At 37.3% G+C, this 27,412-nt stretch overlaps 1 protein-coding gene across 1 annotated transcript; it reads right to left on the reverse strand.

Moving 5' to 3' along the window:
* Window positions 1-911: 911 nt before the first annotated feature.
* On the reverse strand, window positions 912-26,611 carry si:ch211-102c2.8 (trichohyalin). Its single transcript, XM_053480654.1, has 30 exons — window positions 26,567-26,611; window positions 25,289-25,346; window positions 24,974-25,071; window positions 24,668-24,743; window positions 22,714-22,821; window positions 22,474-22,622; window positions 21,090-21,201; window positions 20,542-20,682; window positions 20,232-20,339; window positions 19,436-19,520; window positions 19,177-19,312; window positions 18,942-19,025; window positions 17,688-17,800; window positions 17,390-17,507; window positions 17,155-17,280; window positions 16,921-17,046; window positions 16,642-16,830; window positions 14,422-14,484; window positions 14,219-14,314; window positions 13,971-14,072; window positions 12,591-12,749; window positions 12,290-12,397; window positions 11,968-12,200; window positions 8,665-8,791; window positions 8,475-8,558; window positions 6,685-6,893; window positions 4,797-4,823; window positions 2,904-2,979; window positions 1,247-1,486; window positions 912-1,132 (listed from the first exon to the last, which is right to left on the reverse strand). Exons 2-30 carry the CDS (start codon window positions 25,341-25,343, stop codon window positions 1,058-1,060), a joined length of 3,423 nt encoding a protein of 1,140 aa, XP_053336629.1. The 5' UTR covers window positions 25,344-25,346; window positions 26,567-26,611; the 3' UTR covers window positions 912-1,057.
* Between the last annotated feature and the right edge of the window lie 801 nt (window positions 26,612-27,412).

A 27,412-nucleotide genomic window follows, 5' to 3' on the forward strand; every position in this document is an offset into this window, starting at 1 on the left:
GGTCTGGATTTATTTTCAACCTTCTAGAACAATCCTGAAGTTTCCTATGGAATAACACAGCCGGCATTCGGTAATTAAGTAACAATAAGAGTCAGTTGTTTCTGGAACAGTTCTTGCAAGAACAGTATTGTCAAAACCTATCAAGCACCATGATGATGAAAATGTCCCTCATGAAGACCTTCCCAGGAAAGTGAGACCAAAACTGAGCTCTGCTGCAGAGGAGAAGTTCATTTAGAGTCACCAGCCTCATAAATCACCAATTAACAACCAGCACCTCAGATTATAAAGCTTTACAGAGCAGAAGTAGCAGATACATCTCAATATCAACTGTTTAAAGGAGATTATTGTGTATTTTATTGTGTAAGAAAACAAAAAAAATCAGGAAAGGCCATGGAATTAGGAGGTGTGTTCAAATTTTTGACTGGTCAGATTAGGGGAAAAAAAATTTAATCAGCTTGTTTAAACCCCAGCCTATAAAAACCAAATTGAAAAAGGACAAAAAGCAAGGAACGTTGTTTGTTTGCGTGCACACACACACACACATGTGTATGTCTAAACATGACAAAAAAGTTAAATTTGATTAATAAGTCCTTTCATTCTAAATAAATAAATGAATTCTAAATAAAATGCAAACCATGCGGTTTCATCTTGGTCTTCTACTGAATAAATCAATTTTTTAAAATATAATTATTATATTAATTTTATTTATATACAGAGTCAGCCAAAGAAATCTACGCACACTTCATGAAAAGAAAAAGAGTATGACGTACAGTATATTATACTGTATTCGTATAATATTAATAATATTATATCATTATAATTAAAAATTAATATATACAGTATATCAATATACAGCTTACATAAATAAATTCAGTATTAAAATATTTAGAAAAGTTTTTCTTTTCCTGAAGTGTGTATAATTTTTTTGTTGGCTGACTCTGTATGTAATTCTGGGACGAAAAAACAGAAAGGTGTAAAATCACATAATTTTTATAATGTTCTCAGAATCACACTTAATAAAAAAAAATTTTAAAATAAAAAAAAATGTAATACAGGGTTAAAGGTCAGGTTTTAGGGCTGTTTTTAAATCAGAGCGCTGTCGCGTCACACTGCTGTCCCGTGCTTGAGAAATCTAGAGGGGAAAAAAAGGCATTATTAACTATTGTTATAGTTAAAATCAATTTTAGCAGGTAGTATAAATGAGGTTTGGTACTGTTTATCAAACGCCATGTATGATGTCACATACTGTCTCCAGATAGGATCCAGCCAACTCCCGTTCCCTGTTCCCCCGGTCTCGGTGTAGACGCGCAGCGCTGAGTGTGTAAGTGTGTGTCTGGCTCTGTGTGTCCGCCTGAAGCAGCCGGATGCGGCTCTGGAGGTGCCGCAGTAGTTTGTACGAGTCCAGATCGTGGCTGCTCATAGCGGCGTCTGGGACGTGAGCTGAGGACGCAGAGGACGTGGAGACGTTTGCGATTTCACTCGAGCTCTGGAATTATTGAGCAAATAATAAAAAAATACATTATAATTGAAGTCAACTAAAATTAGTGCTGAAGTTATTTTCCCTCATACAGAATCAAATATCCAGCTATAAATGTAAACATTTATACGTTTATTTTCTTCTTAATGTATCTACAGAATGTGTTTTAAAAGATGTCTATGTTTAAAATTACTGTATAAATAAAATTGAACTGAATTGGCTGTGACTCAACCCAGACTTTATACCAACACAAATCTGACAGAAACCCTTCCGCCTCTTGTAAAGATATACGTACTCTTTATATTATCAGGACATTTAAGTATTAGAACACGACTGGCTCGTCTATTTTGCGGCTCTGTAACTCAGAGCTTGCGTCGCCTGTTCGAGTGTTAACGTTCCCTGTTTTGAACTTTACATCCCAGAATAACATAATTGAACATCATAGCTTGGCCTAGAGTCCCTCAAACATGTCCAGAACACTTAACTTACTTATCACAAGAGAGTATCAGACCACAGATAGCTACCAGGGAAAAGCTCAAAATTTATAGTTCAAAGAATGGTTTCTAATAAGTGCGTAAGACAAATACTGTATGTCACACCATTGTAGCTAAAATATCAGTATTAAAACACATTTTCTAAAGTTTATAGAAACACATTTTTTATAGCTTTAATAGCTTATCATACAACTTAATATTGACTCAAGTTGAAATCAGAAGAGAACAGTAAGCAAAGTAAACCCTAAATATTGCATATTGATTGCAAATTGTGAATATTCAATACAGAATATAAGTACTAGACACACATCTCAACATCAACTACTCAAAAGAGATTATTGCATACTGTATTTTGGACGCCTTCAGTCTTGTTTTACAATTTAGAAAGAAATAAAAATGAGGAAAGACCAGGGACGAAAAGGGGGTGTCAAGACTTTTACAGGTCGTGTTTTTGAGGTCAAAAACTAAACAGCTTTTATAAACTCCAGCCTGTGAGAATAGTTTTTTCTGAATGTCTACAAATTACTTAAAAGTAAAATTTGTATAATAGGTCATCTTTAATTCTAAATAAACGAAAATATAAAAAAAACCTTAAAAAATGGTTTCCAATTGAATCTCAAACGCAACAAACATTAATTTTTAAAAAATCCTGAAAAACATTCCTTGTAGACCGGCTGTTATTGAAAACTCGAGTCGCTTAATCACAGCATGTCGTTATTGATTATTTTCCTAGAATATCATGACTTGGTTCTATTTTATGTGACTGTTTTTTCCAACACATTTCTTTTCTTTTGTCTGCTGCTGTATTCTTTTCAGTAAAAGTAACAATCTTAAATAATCAAAAGTTGAAATAGGTGTTCTAAATCTGCGCCTAAAAATCCATTAAAATATTTTATCTTTTACAGATAACATGGTCTAATGAGTGATTTTACCGCAGTCAGGTGTCTCATCTCTTCCTCCAGCTGCTCCAGCCTCCGATGTTGCTCTGATTTTTGTCTGCAGGCTTTCCTGAGCAAAAAAACATCAGCATCTTGTACATCTAACACATAGTATGCTTTGATTTTATTATTTATTTATTTATATATATTTTTTTTGTATATTGGCATGCACTTGCAGTTCATCTACTACAATCTATTTTCTAATAGTAGAACATTTCTTCTATTTAAAATGATCTAAAATGACAAATGACACATGAGCTTTAAGTGCGTTTATGTGTGAGATTCTATGGTACATGTATGTGAGAAACATGATGCAAAACAAACATTATTAGTTAATACATTTATAACTGGTTACTCTTTTAGGCAACTGATGGATTGATAAATAATCATTAACATTTCTGATTGAATTCAGAATCAGAATATTTTCAAACATTTAAGTACTTTTACTCAGTTTGAGGTTTAAGAACTTTTATTATATTACTCGGATTATATAAAGGCGCTGTAGTTTGTCGTCTTGATATATAGTTTTCATTATTATTTCAAAAATATGTCCAGATCGCTCTCATTTTGTGTTGTCTGTTCATTAGCATAGCAACATACTGATTTCGATGCAACCATATTAAGAAACCAAACGCTTATAATGTTATTTTTATTATAATGTTGATGGTAAGCAAACACCAGTTCTAACACAAACTGTCAGTCTAAAATCTAAGCTACAGTAAAGACCTAAACTTATTTTATTGGAAAGTTAAAGGAATTAGATTCTTCAACTCTAGGTTGTATTAGTGTTTTAGTAACTGCAGAAAGACTTCTAATAGACGAACCAATCTTCCCAGAGTGCTGATCAAGGATCAGTTCCCCATTAAACCAACAAGAACAATGAGTATCGCTTTTAATCACAGATTCTGGAACAAATGACAGCCATAAACATCTACTGTATATCATCGACTCTTTAAATGTATTAATAATAACTATTAAATAAAATAGATTTTTTAATACGACATTAGAAAATAAAACACTGGAATTTATACCCACTTGGTACTATGATATATTTATATATCCCAATATCTTCAATATGGTTGGGACAGACGAGAGGGGAAATGAGGTTGCTGTTGAGGTTGTAACATAAACAACCATTTTTTTTTATTATTTTATCTACATGATTAGTTTAAATTTAATACTGTATGATTGGTGACTCAAGACATTTGCATGGCACTGTATATGTAAATTTTCTTAGCAAAAATTATGTGTTATTCTAATTAATGAATTTAAGTCCTTAAAATATTTAGTTTTCTCTCTATTAAGAACCAAATTTTAGATAATCTTCTGACATCATACATTTTTACATTTGTATACCCCATCACAAATTGGCAGAACATTTCAGAGAAATCCTTAAAATTGTTGAATTTATGTTCGATTTAATATAAAAAAAGACAATTTTGTGAAAGTATAAAAGTACAGTATTCATAGTACAGTATTCTTGACTAAACAATAAATAATAATAAATAAAAAACTGAAAATGTAAGTGTTTTCCTAGTGAAATTAATATTTTAATTCTATCATCATTCACTTTATATACAGTAGAGTAAAGTTTTGCTTTTATTTTTATTACATATTCAATGCTACATACTATTTATGTTTAATTTGATTTGCCATAATAAGTGGTATTTCATTATTTTTATTTATATAATTTTTTTAAGTTCCAAAAGTTGTTTTTCTTAATATATCTTATTTAATATCCTCATACAACTGTTTACTTTTTTTATTTTTTTGTTTAGTATCTTGCTGTAAATTAAAAAAAAATCATTTGAGATCTGATCCTGGATCAGCACACTGACACGCCGAGCCTCTAAGCTACAACAATCTGCGCAGGAGTATCTCTATTACCTTTTCCTCAACCAGTCTACTTTCCATCTGCAGGCAACAAAACACACCTTAAGCACCTGGAACATCAGCTTTAATGATGTCATATACAGTCATGTGAAAAAATTAGGACACCCTTTGAAAGCATGTGGTTTTTTGTAACATTTTTAATAAATGGTTATTTCATCTCCGTTTCAACAATACAGATAGATTAAAGTAATCCAACTAAACAAAGAAAACTGAAGAAAAGTCTTTTCAAGATCTTCTGTAAATGTCATTCTACAAAAATGCCTATTCTAACTGAGGAAAAAGATAGGACACCCTTGCCCCTAATAGCGAGTGTTACCTCCTTTGGCTGAAATAACTGCAGTGAGACGGTTCTTGTAGCCATCAACCAGTCTTCGACATCGGTCTGAGGAAATTTTACCCCACTCCTCAATGCAGAACTTTTTCAGCTGTGAGATGTTTGAGGGGTTTCTTGCGCGTACAGCCCTTTTCAAGTCACCCCACAGCATCTCAATGGGATTCAAATCTGGACTTTGACTTGGCCATTCCAGGACTCTCCATTTCTTCTTTTTCAGCCAATCTTTGGTTGATTTACTAGTATGTTTTGGGTCATTGTCATGTTGCATGGTCCAGTTCCGCTTCAGCTTTAATTTTCTAACTGATGGTCTCACATGTTCTTCAAGCACCTTCTGATACACAGTAGAATTCATCGTGGATTCTATGATGGTGAGCTGACCAGGTCCTGCTGCAGCAAAGCAGCCCCAAACCATGACACTTCCACCTCCATGCTTCACAGTTGGTATGAGGTTCTTTTCTTGGAATGCTGTGTTTGGTTTACGCCAAACATGTCCTCTGCTGTTGTGTCCAAATAATTCAATTTTGGACTCATCTGTCCAAAGAACATTATTCCAGAAGTCCTGGTCTTTGTCAACTTTATCTCTGGCAAATGTCAGTCTGGCTTCGATGTTTCTCTTGGAAAGCAAAGGTTTCCTCCTTGCACACCTCCCATGCAAGTTAAACTTGTACAGTCTCTTTCTGATTGTAGAGGCATGTACTTCTACATCAACAGTAGTCAGAGCCTGCTGTAGTTCTCGAGATGACACTTTAGGGTTTTTGGAGACCTCTTTTAGCATCTTGCGGTCTGCTCTTGGGGTGAACTTGCTGGGGCGACCAGTCCTGGGCATGTTGGCAGTTGTTTTGAAAGCCCTCCACTTGTAGACTATCTTCCGGACAGTGGAATGGCTGATTTCAAAATCTTTTGAGATCTTTTTAAATCCCTTCCCAGACTCATAGGCTGCTACAATCTTTTTTCTGAAGTCCTCTGACAGCTCTTTTGTTCTCACCATGGTGCTCACTCTCACTTCAACAGTCAGGAGCACACCAAACTAAATGTCTGAGGTTTAAATAGGGCAAGCCTCATTCAACATGCAGAGTAACGATCTACTAATTATGTGCACCTGGTGTGATATACCTGTGTGAGATCTGAGCCAATTTAAATCGGGAATACATGTGAGGGTGTCCTATCTTTTTCCTCAGTTAGAATAGGCATTTTTGTAGAATGACATTTACAGAAGATCTTGAAAAGACTTTTCTTCAGTTTTCTTTGTTTAGTTGGATTACTTTAATCTCTCTGTATTGTTGAAACGGAGATGAAATAACCATTTATTAAAAATGTTACAAAAAACCACATGCTTTCAAAGGGTGTCCTAATTTTTTCACATGACTGTAAGTCTAGCATCACACTTTTACACAGCGTCTATAAATATTTGTGTATTTCTGTTAAGAGATCTGAAAGTGTGTGTAGACTCTTACGAAGTGAACATTTGGTGCAGACTTTTGGTGATTTTTCTGATTTAGGATTAGGTCAGGAAATATATCTGTAAGTGTGTGTATAAAGTGTCCGAACCTCTCCAGCTCGGACGTGACCTCCTGTTCGAACTTGCGTGCGAGGCGTGCCGCGGTTTTCTCCTTCCACTGCGCCATGCTCCTCTGCACCTGACGCAGCTCTTCGTCCTTAGCCCGGAGCTGTCTGCGCAGACGCGCAGCCACGCCTTCACGCTCGTCATCATCATGCAGATGCACCCTGCTCAGACTGCTCAGCTCCTCGATGTGATCCTGGACAACAAAACACACACAAACACACACACTCAGTAAAACAAATTATTTAAAAGACAAGCAGTGATACATCAAAAGTCTAAAGCTTAGAAACAGAGACTACTGGTTACAACAGGGTACAATGGGTTGGATATATCTAGGTCCAAAGAATATCCAGATAAAAAGAGTGCCGAAGCGCGAAAGATTTTCTTTGCTAATTCTATTCTTATTTCAGTCTTTATATGTTAATTTGTGAAAATTTTATCCTTAGTGTAAATTTGACTTACATGTGAACTTTATTTTTAGTTCAAATCTGTGGATTTTATTTACTTTTACAGTCGTAAAAAGCGTTTCATTTTTGTTTGTTTGGGACAAATAAAAGTTGAATTTAAATATTTGATATCCTGTTGTTCATTTTAAAGCAGTTTTTTGGTTTAAAATCAATTTTTCATATAAGAGCCATGTATGTCCCTGGATCCAGACTTTTGTGTCAGAAGAACTTCTACTTTCGGTTGCTCACGTTAGGGATCGCCACAGCAAACCATTTGTCTCAATCTAACTCTGTTTACATCTTCCATTGTCACTCCAATCTCCTGCATGTCCTCCTTCACCACACCCATAAACCTCCTCATGGGCATTTCTCCTCTCCAAACTGTACAACATTGATGGTCTCACTAGAGTCTGGTAAACTTTCCCTTCCATTTTTTGCAGATACAAGAAAAAAGTACTGGTAGTCCCCAACTTACAAACATTTAAGTTACGCATTTCCACAGATACGAATGGACCACGGGTTCTACTGTACTTCTAGTTCAAAAATGTATTGTACAAAAAAAAGATACTGCAGTGCACCAGATACCAATATTTACAATTATATACAACATTTTCAGTGTGTAAGTGAATGTATAAAATGTCTAAAGTCTATAATAATGGTATATTGTATGTGTGTGTGTGTATGTGTGGGAGAAATGAGTCGGCCTTGTCGGTTTCATTAAATCAGCCTGGAAGCACGATGATAGAAAATGTCTGTCCTGTACAGCTGTCCTGATGCTGAATAATCCTAATTTGCGAGAATCCTCAGCAAAACAGAATTCACGGTCCAATACAGTGGAGAACAGCTAAGAGACAAAATGGCGTCTGGCAATTCCCCTCGCGATTTAAAGGCGCAGAGACAAAATTTCACTGTGAGATTTATTTCCTTAGGCGTGATTGTGGATTTTGGTCACAAGATGGCAATGGAGAAAGGGGTCAGAGATTTAGTCAAGTGGACTGGTATGCTTTACATTATATATTCATATTAAAGGTGTATAAAACTCACTTTGTCGGACTTAAGAACAAATCAGAATTACGAACATGCCCCCGGAACGGAACTCGTTCACAAGTTGGAGACTATCTGTACATGCTATATCTACACATTTCTGGCTAGACTGCTGCTTTAGCTGTGAGAGCAAAAATGCAGATAGGCAGTGAGTTTCCAGGTCTCACCTGGAGTAAAGAATAAAACATTTTAAAATAGGCTACGCAAATTTTCTATTCAAACTATATACATCCTGGGATTGGTAGCTAACATTAAATCAGTTGGGTTCTGAGAGGGCAGCTTCACACCTGGATGAGTTTTTCCCTTAATGTGTTTATGGCTTTTTCCTTCTCAGCAGTTAACTGCTCCCTTTGCACACGCAGCTCCTCGTCCTGAAACACACACACACACACACACACACACACAAGCAGTATAGTACGGAGACATGTGAGAGCAATGTGTGTATGTGTGTCTGTGTGTGTGTGTGTGTTTACCCACTTTATCAGCACTGAGCTGTTGTTTGGCACGTGTCAGTGAGCTGATGTGATTCTGCAGGTTGCTGATGAGGTGTTGGAGGGACTTCCTGAGAGACTGCAGCACCTGCACCGCCTCACTCACTGTACCGCTACAGCACACACACAAACACAAACACACAAACCCAAACACACTATTTCTCATATAAACCGGATGATAAATTGTCCATGGTGTAAAAATCCACTCTGTCTTTTTTTTCTGCAGCAACCTGAAAGCCTTGTCTAGTTTAGGTTTTGTACTGTTAGACGTGCTGTTGTTAAATTATTTTATAGCTTAGTGTTATTTGTGTTATTACAAATCATCAGAAAAAGAAAGTAACGTATTATGTAGTAGAAGACCCTTTTTTTAAATAATGTAAAAGAAAGCTGCAGAAACTGAAAGCAGAAACTGTGGCAAGTTCTCAAAGACATTCAGAAAGGCTTCCTCAGGAGGACTCTTAACTTTTGTTTTGTGAGACTTTTATGTTAAAGCTTGTTCCTGACTCTCTTTTTTTCCAGCCCACACTACAATAGTCACATGGTTGTAATGACTTTCACCTGAACCTCATTAAGTTGATGAACTTGTCTATATGTAGTGCTTGTTTGAGTTGGTTTACATCGACACATCAGCTTTGAGAAATAACTATTCAGTTGCTCTCTAATATATCCAACCTGTTAACCCATTACTATCTTGTAATTCATTCAACATATAAGTAAATTCTGTATAATTAATACCTGTTATTATGCCATTAATACAGTGAAACCTTTGATTGCGAGTAACACGGTTTGTGAGTGTTCCGCAAGATGAGCAAAGATTTTTAATAAATTTTGACTTAAAAAACGAGGTTTGAAAAAGTCTCGGTTTACGAGTACCGAATATCATGTATCACGCATGTTCTTGTTCTTGTTTTGACGCCAAGCGTCATGTGATCACAACTGAGCTAACGGTTTTTTTCTCTCTTGCGCTGCTGAATTTTTGGGTAATCATCTCCCCTTTTGGGTCTTAGTGCGCGTCTTTTACTTTCTCTAATCACTTTACAGCAGTGATTCCGTTAGTATGCGCTATCCGACAAAACAGTCTTTCCGTTAATGTGTGTGTGTGTGTGGGTGTGTGTTTGTGTGTGTGTGTGTGAAATTCAAATAAGAGAGGAGAAAGGTTTACTGTGTTAGATGAAAAGAGGGAGGCTAATTCCTTCACTAAATTCACAAACACACACACACACACACTGCGAGCAAAAACGGAAACACTTATCTTATTTGTATTTTTTTTAAGGTAAAGTGCAGGTTAATTTGTTTTATTTCTACTTTATATTTTGTATTCATTATTTTTATGTATTTATTTTTTTGGGGTGTGGAAAATTTTATTTTAGTTTCTATTATTTCTTATGGGAAAATTCTATTTGATTTATAAGTGTTTTGGAATACGAGCCGCTTCTGGAACGAATTATGCTCGTAATCTATGGTTCCACTGTAATTAAAATGAATACTAGATCTGGGTTTGGTTAAATGCTTTTCTAAACCATACAGCTGAAGGTGAAATAATGTTTCACCTTCAATAGATTAAAGTATTTTAAGTGATGGAGTATAAAGTATTTAAAAAAAGTTAGAGAGTCAGGAATCTATTTAAAATGAAAAGTGTTTGCAAAGAATGACAAATGATAACAAAAAAAAAAACAGAAAAAAAAAACAAGAAGCGAGACAGGTGTCTGATTAACCAGAAAAGCAGCTATCATCGAAACTCGAAAACGTTTCTGTACCTCGGCTCGTACCTCATCGCTGTGGTTTGCTGGGTGTGTTGAGTGGTTTACAAATGCATGCTGCAGCCTTTGGGTGCTTGTGAGCAAATCTTACACACACACACACACACACACACATGTGTCTCCACTGCTTAAACTCAATAAATATACCTTTTTTTTCTGTAAAACCTTAAACACTATTTATAGAGTTAGACACATGTTTAGAATGAACGCTACACTACAGAGACAGTAATGCAGTATGTGTTTGCTAGTCGAATGTAACATTGTACAGAGACAGTAATATATGTTTGCTAGCTAAGCGCAACTACATAGATAGTAATATGTGTTTGCTAGCCGAATGCTACACTACAGAAAGAGTAATATGTGTTTGTTATCTGAAAGTTACAGTACAGAGACAGTAATATGTGTTTGTTATCTGAAAGTTACAGATGTGTTTGTTAGCCGAAAGCTACACTACAGAGAGAGTTATATGTGTTTGTTAGCCGAACGTTGCACTACAGAGACAATAATATGTGTTTGTTAGCCGAACGTTGCACTACAGAGACAATAATATGTGTTTATTAGCCGAAAGCTACACTACAGAGAGAGTAATATGTGTTTGTTAGCCGAAAGCTACACTACAGAGAGAGTATTATGTGTTTGCCAACCTAACGTTACACTACAGAGACAGTAACATGTTTGTTAGCCGAACGCCAGAGGCTTGTACAGTGGACACTATGCATGATCGCTTCAAGCACTTCCCCATTTGGACAATCTGCTCATTTTGATTCATGCACACGTATATTCCATACAGACTTAAATAATTCTTTTAATTGTGTAAAGCTGCTTTGCAACAATGACAATTGTTAAAAGTGCGATACAAATAAAATTGAATTGAATTGAATTGAATATTTACCCTGACACGCCCATCGCACTGGAATAAAATCAATCTGGACTCATCAGATCACATGACCTTTTTCCATCGCTCCAACGTCTAATCTTTATTCTCCATAGCAAACTGAGGCCTATTTTTTTCTGTTAAGTCTTACTAACAAGTGGTTTTGTTTTGGACACACAGCTGTTCAGTCCCAATAATCCTGTGAGTTCTCATCACATTGTGTGTGTGTGAGTGTGTGTGGAAATGCCCTTACTTTCACTATTAAACATACAGTAACTCTGTTTTTTACTGTTAATTTTTTCACCAGACAACTTCACTAAGTGTTTAAGTGATCTCCAGTCATGCTTTTTTCCACAAGCTTAAAGTGTTCTTCACCCAGTTCCAGTTATTTCAGATTTCCTTAGTTGTTGACTTTTTTTTTTTTTTTGGTCAGGCAGTGTATTTATTAAAAGTATAGGATTTAAATTCTAGATTATTTTCTTGTATCCAACTTATTTTTAAAAGCAGAGCACATTTTATATGTCGTCATTTAGCAATCATAATTTATTATCATAATAAAGGCGAAAGAAAAGGTTTTATTATCCAAGTCAAACAGTTACAGAACACGCCGTACTCTCCCTTCCTGAAGACACGACTGTAGAACCCGTATAGGTACCTGTGTGTGAGGTGTGTGTTGTCCGCATTGCAGCCATTCTGAACCAGCAGCTCGTGCAGACACACACACTCAGTGTGTATATCCTGAGCCCAGCTGGCGTCCTGCTGTTCATGTTTCATCGCCGCCCCCTGCTGGAGACGCTCACTCTCTGCAAGCTGTGCTCTCATGGCCTGCAGCTCCTGCTCGCTCCGCTTCACACACTCTCTCAGACGCACGGCTTCACTTTCAGCCTCCTGTTAGCAATTCAAAGAGGAGAGATGATGGTGTGTGCGTGTAAAGACACGGAGCGTGATGTTTGTTGCTCTTGACGGCCTACACCCACCTGCAGCAGCCGTCTGCGCAATTTGAATAACTCTGTCTGGTGCTCGTCTCTCAGAGCTCTGATCACGGCCGTCTGCTTGGATGCTGCACTGTCTAACTCATCCACAGTCTGAGAAAGAGATAGAATAGAAGTGAGTTGAATTGTGAGAGAGAGAGTGTGTGCGTGTGTGTGAGTGAGAGAGAGAATTGAATTAGGAGTGAAGGAGGAAAGAAAGAGGAAGACAGCGTGTGTAAGATTGAGTTTGTGATTGAGTTGCTGAGTCTGTATCCTGGTCGGAGTGTGTGTGTGTCCTCGTTCTTACCTTCTGCAGCTCCAGCACTTTATTCTGCAGAGCCAGCGTGCTTCTCTTCTCCCTCTCCACCTCCGCTCTGCCTCTCCTCTCCACCTCCTGCATCTGCTTCTCCAGTCTGACCTGCAGCTCTCGCAAAGACTCCGCCCTCTGCTCCTCCCCCCTCCTCACCTGCACACACACACGTACTGTTGCAAAGAGCCGCACTTCTGACTTTAAACACCTATTGCGTTATTAGGCGTATTGTCTCGAAGGAAATGCAAGTCATGCACATAATAGTCAGCAGATGGCGAAATTCTCATTGTTTTTCCCGCTTTATCCTGAATCCCAGGAGACTTGGGGCACGAAGCGGGGTACACCGTGGACAGGGTGCCAAACCATCTTAAGGGAAAATCCTGCTTTAAATACTACACACCACTGAGGTTAGGTAACGCAGCGCCATGCAGAAAAATGGTTAAGTAGAAGTACAGGTATTTGCTGTATGATGTAGTGGAGTAAAAGTAAAAGTTTTTTTGTTTTTTTTAATTACTCAAGTAAAGTAGGGTACGTGACATACCGTCCACCTCTGCATATAACTAAAGTTTTCATTTACGTTAGAAAAAAAAAAATGTATGCCATCAAATATGAAAATTATAAAAAGAGCATTTAAGCCATTTTTTTTGTTTTGCTGTTTTTTTTTAATAAACATATTTAGGGCTCAGAATTGTGCAGTACAAAGTGATTTATCCTTTTTTTCAGCACAACCTACTGTAGGCAATATAATGAACAGAATTTTATCAAATTTTAACCAACTATACAAACATGACTGAGCAAAAAACAAAATGTAAAAATGGGTCACAGAGGCAAAAGAATAACAGATACACATAATCACGTGTTTTTTTATGGTTGTTTTTGGTTGTTTCTGTGACCAAAATTATAATAATAATAATAATAATAATAATAATAATATTCTCATTTTGAAAGTTCTACATTTTTGCAATGTCATCCCTTATTTTCTTAGTGGTAAAATTTACTAGTTATAAAAGTAACAATAACTTTTGTTCTTCCTGACATATCCGAAAACCCAAATACACTGTTTAAAGTCTGAAGCCTCCCCATTAACACACACTGGCAAGACTTCCACATAAACACATGCATATATATTATTTAATCATCACTGACCTGTGCTGTGTTGCCGGCACGTATCTGTGCCTCTTGCGTTTAAAGGGATATATTATTATTACTAAAAAGCGCAAATCAATATCAGGCAGAGAAAACTGCAGTCGTTGCATCTGTAGTAAAAGCTACATTTGCTGAAAGACTGCTGTGGTATAAAGCCAATAAAACACTAATATAGATATAATATATAGATGTTATCAAGCTGTTCTAGGAAAATAATCAACTGTGGAGAACCTGCTCCTGAGTTTCTCCTCTCAGCTCCTCCTCTCTCCTTCTCATTTCCTCCTGCTGCTGCTTTAGAGACTCCTGTAACCTGGTCACTTCTTCGTCTTTCATCTGACAGAGAAGAGAGAGATTAGAGAAAAGAACAGACAGATAGGAGAAAGGGAGAGAATTTACTGTATGTTATATAAATGTGTTCTATAATTGTATAATAGTAGTTCTATATTGTGTGTATGCACTGTATGACGGTGACCTCTGACCTGGATGCGGGTATGTAAGGACTCGGTGTGGCGTGTGTGTGCTACAGCTTGCTCTCTGAGCGCAGCCTCTTTTAACTCGTGCACCTGAATACGGACCTGTACACACACACACACACACTGCATTAGTTTGATGTTAATAGTGATGGCTACCATTGTGTGTGTGTGTGTGTGTGTTAGTGTGTGTGTGTGTGTGTTGGTATTACCCGCTGTAACTCTTCTGCTTGCGTGAGAGTCATCTGAGTCCTGAGCTGCTCCACTTCCACTTCCTGAAAGAGACATGTGGAGAAATAAATAAAGTACATGTAGTCCCCGACTTACGAACAAATTTCAACAAATACGATCGTTCTACAAACATTCGTATTTTGCGCAAGTAGCTCATGCTTATCAAACAAAAAATACACCTTGCAGTGCAACAGATACCAATATTTACAATTCCTCCTGAGACACGGAAGAAAAAAGGTTTTCACATTTTGATTTTTTTAATAGAACATAAGTCTGTGAGATGTCAGAAACATGTCTCACAGATTTTTTTTAAAAAACATTTAAATTTATTTTTTAGTTATTACATGTCCCTTGTAATGTACACTGGGTCCTTTTTTGTTGATAGAAGTACAATGAAGTCAGTGATAACCAATATGATTCAATTAATTTCTGTTCTAGCTTTCCTTGTTTGATGAACATCAAAACAAATATAACATATGAATACAAAAAGTCTGGTCTTTTGCGAGTCTCCCAGAGGCCTGGTGGTCTGATCTATACTGGATCCAACTGTTTGTGGCAGCCAGATCAAAGAAATGTAGGATGGTTGTGGACAGTCCATTTCCTTGTGCAGTTTGACACAGTAACATGGAGCTTGTGTTGACCAATGTTGACCATCTTGGCCAGATATCTTGGGGCTCTATTCCATGGATGGAAGATGCCAAGAGAACTTTCTTGTTGTCCAGCCATCTTGTTATAGCAACTCTGAGGGTTTCTTGACTATCATCTCAGATGCACCTTTCTCCTGTTGCTGAAGCTCATTGTCACTGGACATTTTAGACTTACATATTGAAAAAAAAAAAAAAATTCGATTTTACATAATAGTCCCTGTTGCCAGAAGTGCGTTTTTCCTTTAAGAGATCCAGCACTTCGATAAAGGTAAAATACCAGTATAGGTATAGGTGGGATCCTTCTGGTAGCGACTCTGCCATGGAAACAGCAGCATTTCCTCCAGTGTCCACCTGCTTGTCTTGAAATGTATTTCGACCCCTGTAGACTTCAAAATCAAGCATCAAACCACTGGAACTGGCGAACACAAAGGCCCTGCGAATTGTGAGTTTTGGTTTCCCAATTACAAACTGGCACACTGGCCTGTAAAAGGAATCATTTGCTCATCTATACCAGCTTTCAGGGATCTTGGTCGAGACCTGACCTTCCAGAAAGCATCCTTTTTTTTCTGGTCATCTAGAAAGATAAGGTCATTTGATGGACTGGCAAAGTTTAACGAATCTGTCCCTGGATACTTGGCAGTAATGGGCACCCTTGTCTTTCCTGCCCAATACATATAAAGCCTAGTGTATGTATTGCCCTAGACAGGGCAATGGTTGAAATTTGAAAAAGCCCGTCCCGCTTTCCCCTACAAAGGACATAAAGTAATGCATGTATTTTCAAAGGCTTAAAATGAACATACCCTTATAAAAATGTGATATAATATAGTTAAAACCCCTTATAAAATATATCATAAAAAAAAATAACTACCCACTGTTTTTAAAAATGTAATAATTTAAATCCCTTACTGCCATAGAATGTGCTTGCTGCAATTGCCACTATTTTAGCAAGACACAACATGTGATCTGTTGGCCACACCCCCACGTTTGTGACATCAATAAAAAGTCAAGTACATACTCTTTGCAGTACATATGGACACAAACACACTGCATGCATGGTGTTTGAAATAAAGGCCACAGTATCATGTCCCCCACAGAGGACAAAAATTATTTGCCAGGTCTCAGGAGGATAATATACAATGTTTTCAGTGTGTAATTAAGTGAATGTATAAAATGTCAAGTAATTTGGTCTATGAGTGTTAATAAATGTAATAAATATTTTAATATACTTTAACTTTATTCAACCTGTCACGTCAACCGGTTACGGTTTTAGGCCACATGATGTCAGTGTGGAGAAAGGAGACAGTGATTTAGTCTCTGGTATGATTGGTATGCTTTACATTGTATATTCGTGTCAACGGTGTATAAACCTCACTTTGTTGGACTTAAGAACAAATCTGACTTACGAACATGCTCCCAAAGCGGAACTTGTTCGTAAGTTGGGGAATACCTGTATTTGCAAAAAAAAAAAAAAAAGTCTTATTCTTTAAAGCATAATATAAAGTACATTTGACACAAGATACAAATCCAGATTATCCCCTCTGTTAGTGTGAACACCTTTTGCTTTTGAGCATGCTCCAGCGCTGCCGTCAGCTTCGCCCTGTGCTCCTCTCGGACAGTCCTGATCTCCATCTCCAGATGACTCTTCTCCTGCTGCGTGGCCAGGAGAACCAGCTCCTTCTGCGCAACAATCTTCTCCAGAGCCCCAATCCGACCCTCCTGCTCCACTCGTTCTCTCCGTACACACTGACAAACACACACACAGACGGACAAACACACACAGCTGACAAACCAAATACAAGACAGGGGCACGCCTGAGAAATGGAGGGAACCTACTTCCTGTAGCTCCTGTCTTGTTTTGGTGGTTGTGCTCAGCTTTTCCTTCAGTTGAGTGCATTTGTCTCTGAGCTTCCTGTTCTCTTCCTGCTTCTGCTCCAGCTCCTGGGTCACTTCCTCCAATCTCTAAGCGAGTAGGAAAATCAGGTAAATAAACAACAGAAAGGAAGTCAAGAACACGACAAGAATCTTGCTCTGAGTTTATGAGTTTGTGTTATTTATTTTATTTTTTACATCTTGCATGGAGTCCAGCGTGTGTCTGAAACGCCGCTGCTCAGAGAACAGCTCGGATTTGGCGTTGTCCAGAAGCCGGTCCATCTCCTCCCTCTCCAGCGCGGACGCACACCCGGAGTGCACATGCTAGAGATGGAAGGAATGAAAAAAAATAATAAGATAGCTTAATAAAGTCCATGTTCTTAGTAAAATCTCAGTGAATGAAGCTGGTGTGTGTGTGTGTGTGTGTGTGTACCCTGGAATCCTGGTGAACATTAGTTATGTGTCTCTGGAGTGCAGCCTGGCTCTCCTGCAGAGCCTTGACCTCCTGAGCGTAAGAGTCCCGCTGAGCTTGGAGTTTTTGCAGCTCGCTCCTAAAACACACACACACACACACACACACACACACACACACACACACACGCACACACACACTTTCAAAAGTAACACCAAAGACTGCTGCTCTTTGCAGCATTTTGCAGCAGACAGTAAATGATCAATGGCATAATCTATTGAAGTGTGTGTGTGTAAGTGTGTGTGGACTTGATGTGTACCTAAGGAGCTCAGTGTGTGTCCTGGTGTGTGCGACACTAAGATGCAGCGTGTGTTGCTCTTTCTCAGCCTCCTCGACCTCCTGTCTCAATCTCTCCACTCCATGTGCAGCTGTCTGGAGGACACACACACACACACACACACACTTAAAATGTACAGTTGTTGGCTACTTATCTGACAAGATTATCTTAATTAATAAATTAATTGTCACTTTATACATGACCAGTGTTTCTTTTTCTGATCACGTTCCACTTTAGTGCCCTCTAGTGGCAATTAGAGTAATATCTAAATATAAAGCTAAGATTATTTTTATTTTTTTTGGATCACTGCTAGTTCTGTAAACGAGTGAATCAAGATCTCAACAAATCTTATGAGTTCTCTTACCTAGTGTCCAACCCAATCACTTTATTTTGAAATGTCTATGCCGTTACAGCCACTAGGGGCGCTAAACTGACCTCATCGTCAGCCATGCTGGACATCAAATGAATGTGACGTAGGAATTTTTACAAAGAATAACTTTAAGGAATCAGATCAGCGCAGGCCAGGTCTGATTTCAAACCACAGCAGTAACACTGTAGGATTTTTAAGTTAAGTTTAGCCTTTATTCGTCACATATACATTACTGCACAGTGAAATTCTTGATTCTTTGCATATCGCAGCCTTTGTTAGTAGGCAGGGGTCAGAGCGCAGCCTTTTTTACAGTGCCTCTGGAGAAGACAGGGTTAAGGGCCTTGCTCAAGGACCCCAAACCGGCAACCTTGGGAAACGCCGACCGTCGGATCAGTAACTCAGAGCCTTAACACACTGAGCCACGGTGGTGTAATGGTTAGCACTGTCGCCTAGCACCTCCAGGATCTGGGTTCAATTCCCACCTCTGTGTGTATAGAGTTTGCATGCTTGCCAAATGTCAACACAAGTATCCAAATGTCCATGCGAGGAAAGGAATGGGGACAATCAGCTACTGCTTTTATTTAAAATAAAATACAATCAAATAAGCAAAAGGTTATCTTATGGTTTCTAGGATTAAGATAAGTTTCCTCCCACAGTCCAAAGATCTAATTGGTGTTCCCAAATTGCCTGTAGTGTGTGAATACAGTATGAGTGTGTAATCCTGGGATAGGGTCCAAACGGCTATCCAAACCCGTCTGGAGGGTATACAAGATAAAGCGGTATAGATGATGAGTGAGTAAGTGTATGTGTGTGTGTGTGTGTATGTGTGTGTGTGTGTGTGTGTGTGAGAGAGAGAGCATACCTACCTCTTTTTCCTTCTTAAGATCCGCAAGCGACAATCCCACGCAGATAAGTTCTGATTTGATTTTGTCCTCAGTCTTCGCTTTGCTCTAAAACAGACACACACTTATAGTAGGAAATCTACACCAAATAAAAAAATCCCAAATATTGAAGTTCAGATTTTTTTATTTTCAGGATATATGACATATAAAGTGAACTGGATGTGAAGAAGTAGTAAGCGTGTTCTGTGCAGCGCCTCACAGCTGTGGAGGCTGTAGAGCTGGTGGAGGTGTCGTTCCTCCTGCCTTGGGTCCTTTTCTCTCTTCGCTGGAAGCTGGCTGGAGATCTCGGCACTCTGTAACACCTTACACTCACAGTGGTTGGCTCGTCTTCAGAGCTAACAGAGAGAGAGAGAAAGAGAGCGAGAAATATCTTTGCTTGGGATTCAGATTAATTCATTTAGGTTTTATATTTATTTATTTGCTTGATAAGGTGTTATTAAACACTTTGCAGAATATACCTGACTGTTTGACTTTCTGCTTGCTGTGTGGTTTTTGCGCTCGTTCTTTCTTCACCTGATCGATTGTCTAAGAGCCCTTCCTGTGCTGTAATAAAAATTTACAGAAAAGCATTTGCATTGACGGCACATGTCACATCATATAAATAATAAAAAATTAAAAATTACACTAGAGCAGCCATTCCCAAAGTTAAGAAAGCTGAGGCCCAATATGAAATTTAAAAATCTCTTTCAGTCCTCGCAAATCTTTATGATCAGCACACAAGAAATTAGGTGTTTCTTGGATACAACAATAAGTAGGACAATTGTTGTTAATTTCTTTTTATTGATACTGTAATAATCCATCTACATACACATAATGTCTAAAGCGATTTATATTTGCTTTATAAAGGGATTATTTTCAAAGGTAAAGTGCAGGTTTGCTTTTTGTTTTTTATTTTACTGTGTAAGATGAGAAGGAGGGGACGGGAGGGGCTGATTCCTCCTATCCGCTTACTTTAGATTCACACACACACACACACACACACACACACACACACGCAGTGCCTGTGGAAACACTTAAAAAACGGAAACACTTATCTGTCGGGATTTATTTTTACTCTTTTTTAGAGGTAAAGTGCAGGTTAATTTGTTTTATTTTTACTTTATATTTTGTGTTCATTATTTTTATGTTTATTTATTTTTTTGGGCTGTGGAATGAATAATTTGAGTTCCCATTATTTCTTATGGGAAAATCTGATTTGATTTATGAGTGTTTTGGAATACGAGCCCACTTCCCACTTCCACACACACACAGTACCTATCCTGTTGGCGAGAGTACCCTGGAGGTGTTCTCGTACTTGCTCCGTACACACAGAGTCCAGATCGCTGTCTATACTGACCAGGTCAAAACACTTCAGTGGAACGCCTACAAGCGGAAAAAGTGTGAAGTGCAGCCTGTGAGGTCTGTGAGTAGTACAAAATGTTTATATGTACCAATACATATTTAGGCTCATAATTATACCAAGGACACACAAAACACATTAACACGCACATTCATTTTAACTACCTTAATTAAAGTAACAGTCAGTACAGTAATGAAGAGTCTAACCACGAGAGGTTTGAGATACCTGCTAGTTGTCTGCTGGGAGATTTATAAGAAAGCAGACTGGGGTTCTGCTCTGTGTTCCGGCTGCTTGATACCCGAGGTTCGGTGAGGAGTGTGGTATCGCTGCTGATACTCACAGAATCTGGAACATCAAAGTCTAAAACTAGGGGGAAAAAAATCCAACAAAGTTTGTTGTAAAATGATATTTATTTTAGCAGGAATTTAGAAAACTTTTTTATCTAAAGCTAAGAATAAGCGCACTACAATAAACCCAAACCTAGGCAAACTTTGAAAAAAGGTTTATTAAAAGGTGCCATGTGTAATGTTCCAAAGTGTTTATAATAATCAACAATCAAGTGTAAACATACTTAATAAACTTTAAAAGATGTGCAATGTTGCACTTTTATAGATCTTCTAAACTTTCTTTTACAGTTGTTCAGCCCATAAATAAGCCCCGCCTCCCAGAAACAAGCTCAGCACCACCTTTTTCACTTGTTTGTGCTTCTCTGAACATCATCAGAAACCTCTAAAAAAAACAATCCCCCATACATCACAGCAAATTCATCTTACTAGATTCAGCTGTGTTCAGCTTAGTGGGTTCGAGCATTTCCTGTATGAATCTAGCGCTGAAATCCTCAGTGCGCACACTGTCCTCCTCGTCGGCCTCCTCCTTTCTCGTTACCTGCTTCGTTTAAATATTACAAAAGGAAAAAAAACACTAGAGGAAATTAATCAAGCTGTTCCAAGGCTGAGACCCTGTTCCCATTACAAAGTTTAGTCTAAGAGTTGATGGTGCTTGATGGGTTTTATAAATGCAGCTATTTCATATTTTTAAAATGTCCAGTATTGTTCTAAATTGTAAAAAAAATAAACCACTAATTAAAAAAACACTGCATTAGAAGGTGTGTCCAAACTTTTGACTGGTACTGAACATTGTGTTATGTTGTGCGTCTGACATTGAAGCAAATGTACAGTATTAGACGAAGCGCTTTATTATAAACCTGTGATTTGCAGACTGAACTACTGTCAGAGCTGCTGTTATAGAAAACAAATCAACACCCTTCAGTTTATAAGATCATAAGCAGCTTTTGATCATCTGTTTATTTATTTATTTAATTAATCATCCCTTGTAACTAGATTTGTAAAAGTACAGCAGAACTGTGGATTGCGAGCAACTTGGTTTGTGAGTGTTCCGAAAGACGAGCAAAAAAAACGAGTACCAAGTATCATCAAGTATCATGTAGCGCGCTTGCTTTACATGATCACAACTGAGTCATTGGTTCTTCTGTCTCTCGCGCTGTGGAATTGTGGGTAATCGTCTCCCATGCTCGGACTCAGTGCTTGTGCGCCACTCATATAGTCAACATCCGTGTGCGTGTGTACTGTTTAATATAAAACTGTGACCCCATGTATGCGCATAAAAGCATCTTTTATTTTGCATGTGTTTTGTAGAGATCTTCCTTGTTAAAGATCCTGTTTCTTTCTCTGTGTCAAAAAGCACTGATTTTGTAAGTGTGTGTGTGTGTCTCCTCCAAACACTCAGAAACACTGCTCTGTTGCAATTCTAATAAAAGAAAAATAAAAGGGGAGGATGGGCTACTATGTAAGACGAGAGGAGAGAGAGGGAAGGGAGTCAATCTTACTCTTGTCTTATTTTAGCTTCACACACACAAACACACACACAAACACTAATGGAACAACTTATCTGTCGGGATTCATTTTTACTTTTTTCAAAGGTAATGTGCATGCAGGTGAATTTGTTTTATTTTTACTTAATATTTTGTATGAATTCTTTTTGGATAGTTATTTGTTTGCTTTTGCCTTGATTTACAAGTGTTTTGATATACAAGCATGCTTCTGGAATGAATTGTGCTTGCAATCCAAGGTTTAACTGTTCAAAAATATTGTTTGTGTTCGATTTTATTAAAGATCATGATGATGATGATGATTATACCCCAGTGCCAGCTCCCAGCAGTCTCTCCAGTCTCCACAGACACTGATCCCTCTTGGAGTCTTTCAGAGCAGCAGTACCCACCCCTACCCGCTCCTCACACTCCTCCCCCTGACGTCCACCGAGCTCCATGCCACTCCTGCTGAGCTCCACTGCGGGAAATAAAACCAGACAGCACTTCAGGATAACAGCTTGTACTGTATCAGATACCCGTCTGGAATCTACAGACATCTCTGAGATCACCTGCGGTCAGATCTGCATGATCTGAGTTCAACCCTTCAGGAGCGGAGCTTGCTTTATCTGTGCCGAGACCGGTGTCTTTACTCGCAGATGTGCTTCTGTCAAGAAACACTGGAGCAAATCATAAAGGAAATGAAAAAAAAAATTAAGACAAATGTCTATGGTTGCAAATAACAGTGTTTTCCAAACTTTAACACTGATTTCATGGCCAAAAGGTGTTTGAATATTTTTAAAGAGAAATAAGCTAGCAACTAGTTAAGACGCTCTTTTTTTTGTTTTTACACATGCATTTTTTCATAACATCTTTATAAAGTTTAATCATATGCCATATATGGTGACATAACCTGAAACTACTGTATATGTCAAGTGAGACGCGAACTGCAGACGGCGACTAATTGAATTGTGTAAAAAATAATTTAAGGCATTTAAGATTTAGATTTTTTTTTGTTTTTTTGTTTTGCTTTAAATAAATAATTTATTCAGGTGTAAAAACACAAAAAAAGTGATGATTTACATCATGAAAGAGGTGGGAATGTTAGTCATTGTGCATTTCATGGAACTGCACTCTATGAATACCAGAGGTTGTCCCAATCTTAGATATAATGACCATGTGCTGGGTATGATGACTGATACCAAAGAGTTAAAAAAAAGCTCTTTACAAAAGTTTAAGGTTTACAGGGTGGTAGTGAGACCAGAAAGTCCGAGAGGGCAGGTTAAGATGTTTTGGACGTGTGCAGAGGTGGGATGAGGGGAATATTGTAAGATGAATGTTAGAGGTGGAACTGCCAGGCAGGAGGAGAAGAGGAAGACCCAAGAGGAGGTTAATGGATGTGGTGACGGAGGAAATGCGGGAGGCTGGAGTGACGAAGGAAGATGTGGTAGACAGAGTTAGATGGAGACAAATGGTCCACTTTGGCGACCCCTAACGGGAAGCCAAAAGAAGAACAAGATTAGCTTTTAATCAACACCAGCTTTGCACCACTGCAATCTATAGCACCCAAGAATGAGGTCACAGAACACACTTTGGCTACAGTACAAAACTCTTTACATTTCCCTAGTTCATTTTTAGTGGTTCAGAAACCTAAAATGTACATATTTAAGATATTGTGAGATATTGTTTTGTTAAAGTGCTGTTATTTTATACAGTTCTGTGTATCTCCTGGTCTGTGTATCTTCTGTTTTGGTTAGCTCCTATCATTTTTAGCTCCTGTCAGGTTTAGCTCCCTGTCTGTTTAGCTCCTGGTCTGTGTAGCTTTAATTTGGTTGAGTTCCTGTAAAAAGTACTGACCTGTTTTGTTTTGGATTAAGATGTTGTGTATTTAAACCATGCTTCGGCGTAAAAGCCAATTTCTTTAGTTCCTGTTTTGTTTAGTCCCATGTCTTACTGCTCTTTTGGTTTTTGCCCAGTTTCATTGTTTTGTTCATTCTTAGCTCCAAAGTAAGAGTATTGGGTTCATGTTCTGTTTTCTTCATTAAAAGACTTCCGAGTAACTCACCTCTGCCATTATGCCTTATCTAAAGCCCACATACAGCACTTGTGACACTCTGACTAAATCTAGCCTAAAATTTCCAGACTTTCTACCGAAACCTGACTACACAAAAATAGGATAAGAATAACTAAATACGATAAAAAATAAAAAAAAAAGAACGCAAGGGACATTTATCTTAAGGCTAAGACTAAAATAGCTGACAAAATCAACATTAGTTGTATAGAAACAAAAATGCACAAAATTATTTTTTTTTTGTCATAATTTTTCATCATTTAATTTTTTTCTTAAAAGAATGTACTCAAATCATAAAATAGGATAAAACTCTGAGGTTGAAACCCTGCCTTCAAATTTGCACTGAATTGAATAAAAGCAACGTAGAAATTTGATTTTTGTCTATCGTTGTGCCACTTGCTAATCTGAATGTGGAGAGAGAGTCGTAAAAGAACAACACATGGCCGGCATTATACCTTGTCTGACTTCACCTAAACCAAGAATATCTTCTCGTTTTCCATTTCCTCCATTTGCCTGGACATAACTGCAACTCTAAGGACACAAAATATTTTACATTTATCTTTCCAATTATTTTGTATTTATTTAAAGGTTAATTTGTCGAATACTTAACCTTTGATAATAACTATATCATGCTTAATACATTAACAAGATGCACAAATGCAGTTTTTATTTAATTCAGACATTTGTTCATAGTTTGGACTGATTTCTAACTATGATTAACTATTCATTAAGAACCAGACGGACAGCAGTGTCTCTCTAACCTGTAGACGACTGAGTTGAGCGTCAATGGCATCCAGGAGGAAATCGCAGTGGTCTCGGTGGAGAGGAGATGCCCCGACTCCGAAATCACTGATCACCTCTGAGAAAAGTGAGCAAAAACAAAAGAAGTACTACTGTAAGAATGCAGTTCAATTCAATTCAATTCAGGCCACAATGATAATCACTACCTCACAATTTTAAATAATGCACCTTTACTGAAGACATGAACCAAAATCCCGCACTTTTATACAAAAACCAGTGAAAGTCATGAGAAGGCTCTGAAATTAGAATGACTTTTTTGGATTAACACTTCTTACCCGTACAAAGTAGTTCATCAGTGTCATCAGCACCATCATGGTTGGTGTCTTCCATGACCTATCTATCAGAGAGTACATAAATGGTTAGGTGATGATAACAAAATGAGTAATAACTCACAATTCTTGATTGTGTGAATATGTACTTTTTTTTGGTTTCATTTGCCATTGTTTTCTTTTTTTTTATTGAAGCCCAGTTGATGTTTTTTGAGGAAAGAACTGATTTTGCCACTATTAAAAGAACGCTTTGGTCAAATGTTAATTCTACATGTTTTTTCTTTTTACTATATTCAATGACAGGTTGATACATAAATGTGAATATAAAAATATATAATGATAGCGGTATGACTTGTAGTGTATAAAGATGTAGGAGGGGGGATAAACCCCACACTGGCTTTACATATATTAATAATTATAATAAAAATGTTTTGAATAATAATATAAAAATTTAAGAAATATATAAACTTACTAACGACTGGACTGATTTTGCCTAGTATTAAAAGAACGCTTTGGTCAAAATTAATTCTACATGATTTTTCTTCTTACTATATTCAATGACAGTTAGATACATAAATGTAAATATAAAAACAATATATAAAAATGATAACGGTATGATTTGTAGTGTATAAAAATGTAGGGGGGATAAACCCCACACTGGCTTACATATATTCATAATTTTAAAAAATAATAAATAAATACAAATAATAATATAAAAAGTTATAAAAAATATATACAATTCTTAAAAATATATGAAAAATTATATAAAAATAGAATGTTAATATTATTAATAATAAATAGCCTAGTTTAAATACTTACTTAATAACATAATAATTACTCTGTCCTTCTATTGGTTATGAATTAAAATATCGAAAATATAATACCAAAACTAATTTTAAAAAAGCACAAGTTTTTAGGGTCCCATCAGCCCCCCAAGGTTAGTGGTGTTGGCGTTACTATGGAAACGGCTCACACAAGCGGAAGGAAGAGATTCCACAAACAGGTTTACAAAAGCAGCTCGTAAATTTCACTCCTAATGCGTCTAAAAAAAAACAAATGTGTCTTATGAATAAAAATAAATATATTTACTAAACTAAATAAGTTAGATAGATATGTTTAGCTAATTCTAGTTCACTTTTCCCCGTTACAGAGCGCACGGGATGCATCTAACGCAGTATGACGTCCAAAATATCTGTCCTGTTTCCTTTCTCCTAATGTAATATCGTTACTTTTCCGTTAATAAGTCGTTTATAACGCGTCAAACTGACTTATATCAGTACTCACGGTTAGCTTAGCTTCAGATAGAAAGAAGCCCGGTTCAGTGTCGCGCGAGACAGCACTGTGGAGTATGAGTGACATTTAAGCCAAGCGCGCGCCTGGGTTCCTAGCAACAAGCGCCCCTAGCAACCAACGCTAGCAAAGGAGAAGCTAGCAAAGAGTGTGGAGGAGATTTACATTCCTCTGGCTTCTTAAAGGAACAATAAAGTCTTTAAAACACATCTGCGACATTTACATCAATACAAAATGCTCAAGAAATGTATAAATATATACAATTAGCAACAAGGCAGTAAATCAAATCATAGAGCAAAAAAATAAATAAATAAAAATAAAGGATAAGTGTTAAGTTTAAGTGTCCAAATTCCCCAAAAAGTTTTAAGATGAATTAAAAGAAGAAGAAGAAGAATAATCATTGCTTGATGTACAGGTGAGTCTAAAAACACACATGCATGCATGATCTACTGTATATAAATAAAAAAAAGGTTTTGTCTGTACATTGGACAGAGCTCACTCTTTCAATGATATCTTTAAGTTTCATACATTGGAGGACCCGAAAAAGAAAAAATGAAAAATTTTGTCTGTCTGCAAGTTTGTCTGTCCAGCCAGATTGTGTTAAAGCATCACGCTTAACTGGCTGAACAGAATTGAATAAAAATTTGCCAGTACTTCAGTATTTGCATGAAGGTAAACCTGTTCAAATGAAATCAAAACTTATTGAGTAGAAGTGAAGTTATGAGCAGTTATGAGTCAGCCAACAAATAATTATAAGCCGCAAGTTTTGACGGCGTACTGCACATGCGTCAAACTGTGGGCGTGTCTTAAATCGACCGCTGGACAGAATTTAATAAGACT

The sequence above is a fragment of the Clarias gariepinus genome, chromosome 21 (genome assembly GCF_024256425.1).
Source record: "Clarias gariepinus isolate MV-2021 ecotype Netherlands chromosome 21, CGAR_prim_01v2, whole genome shotgun sequence".
Classification (NCBI taxonomy): domain Eukaryota; kingdom Metazoa; phylum Chordata; class Actinopteri; order Siluriformes; family Clariidae; genus Clarias; species Clarias gariepinus.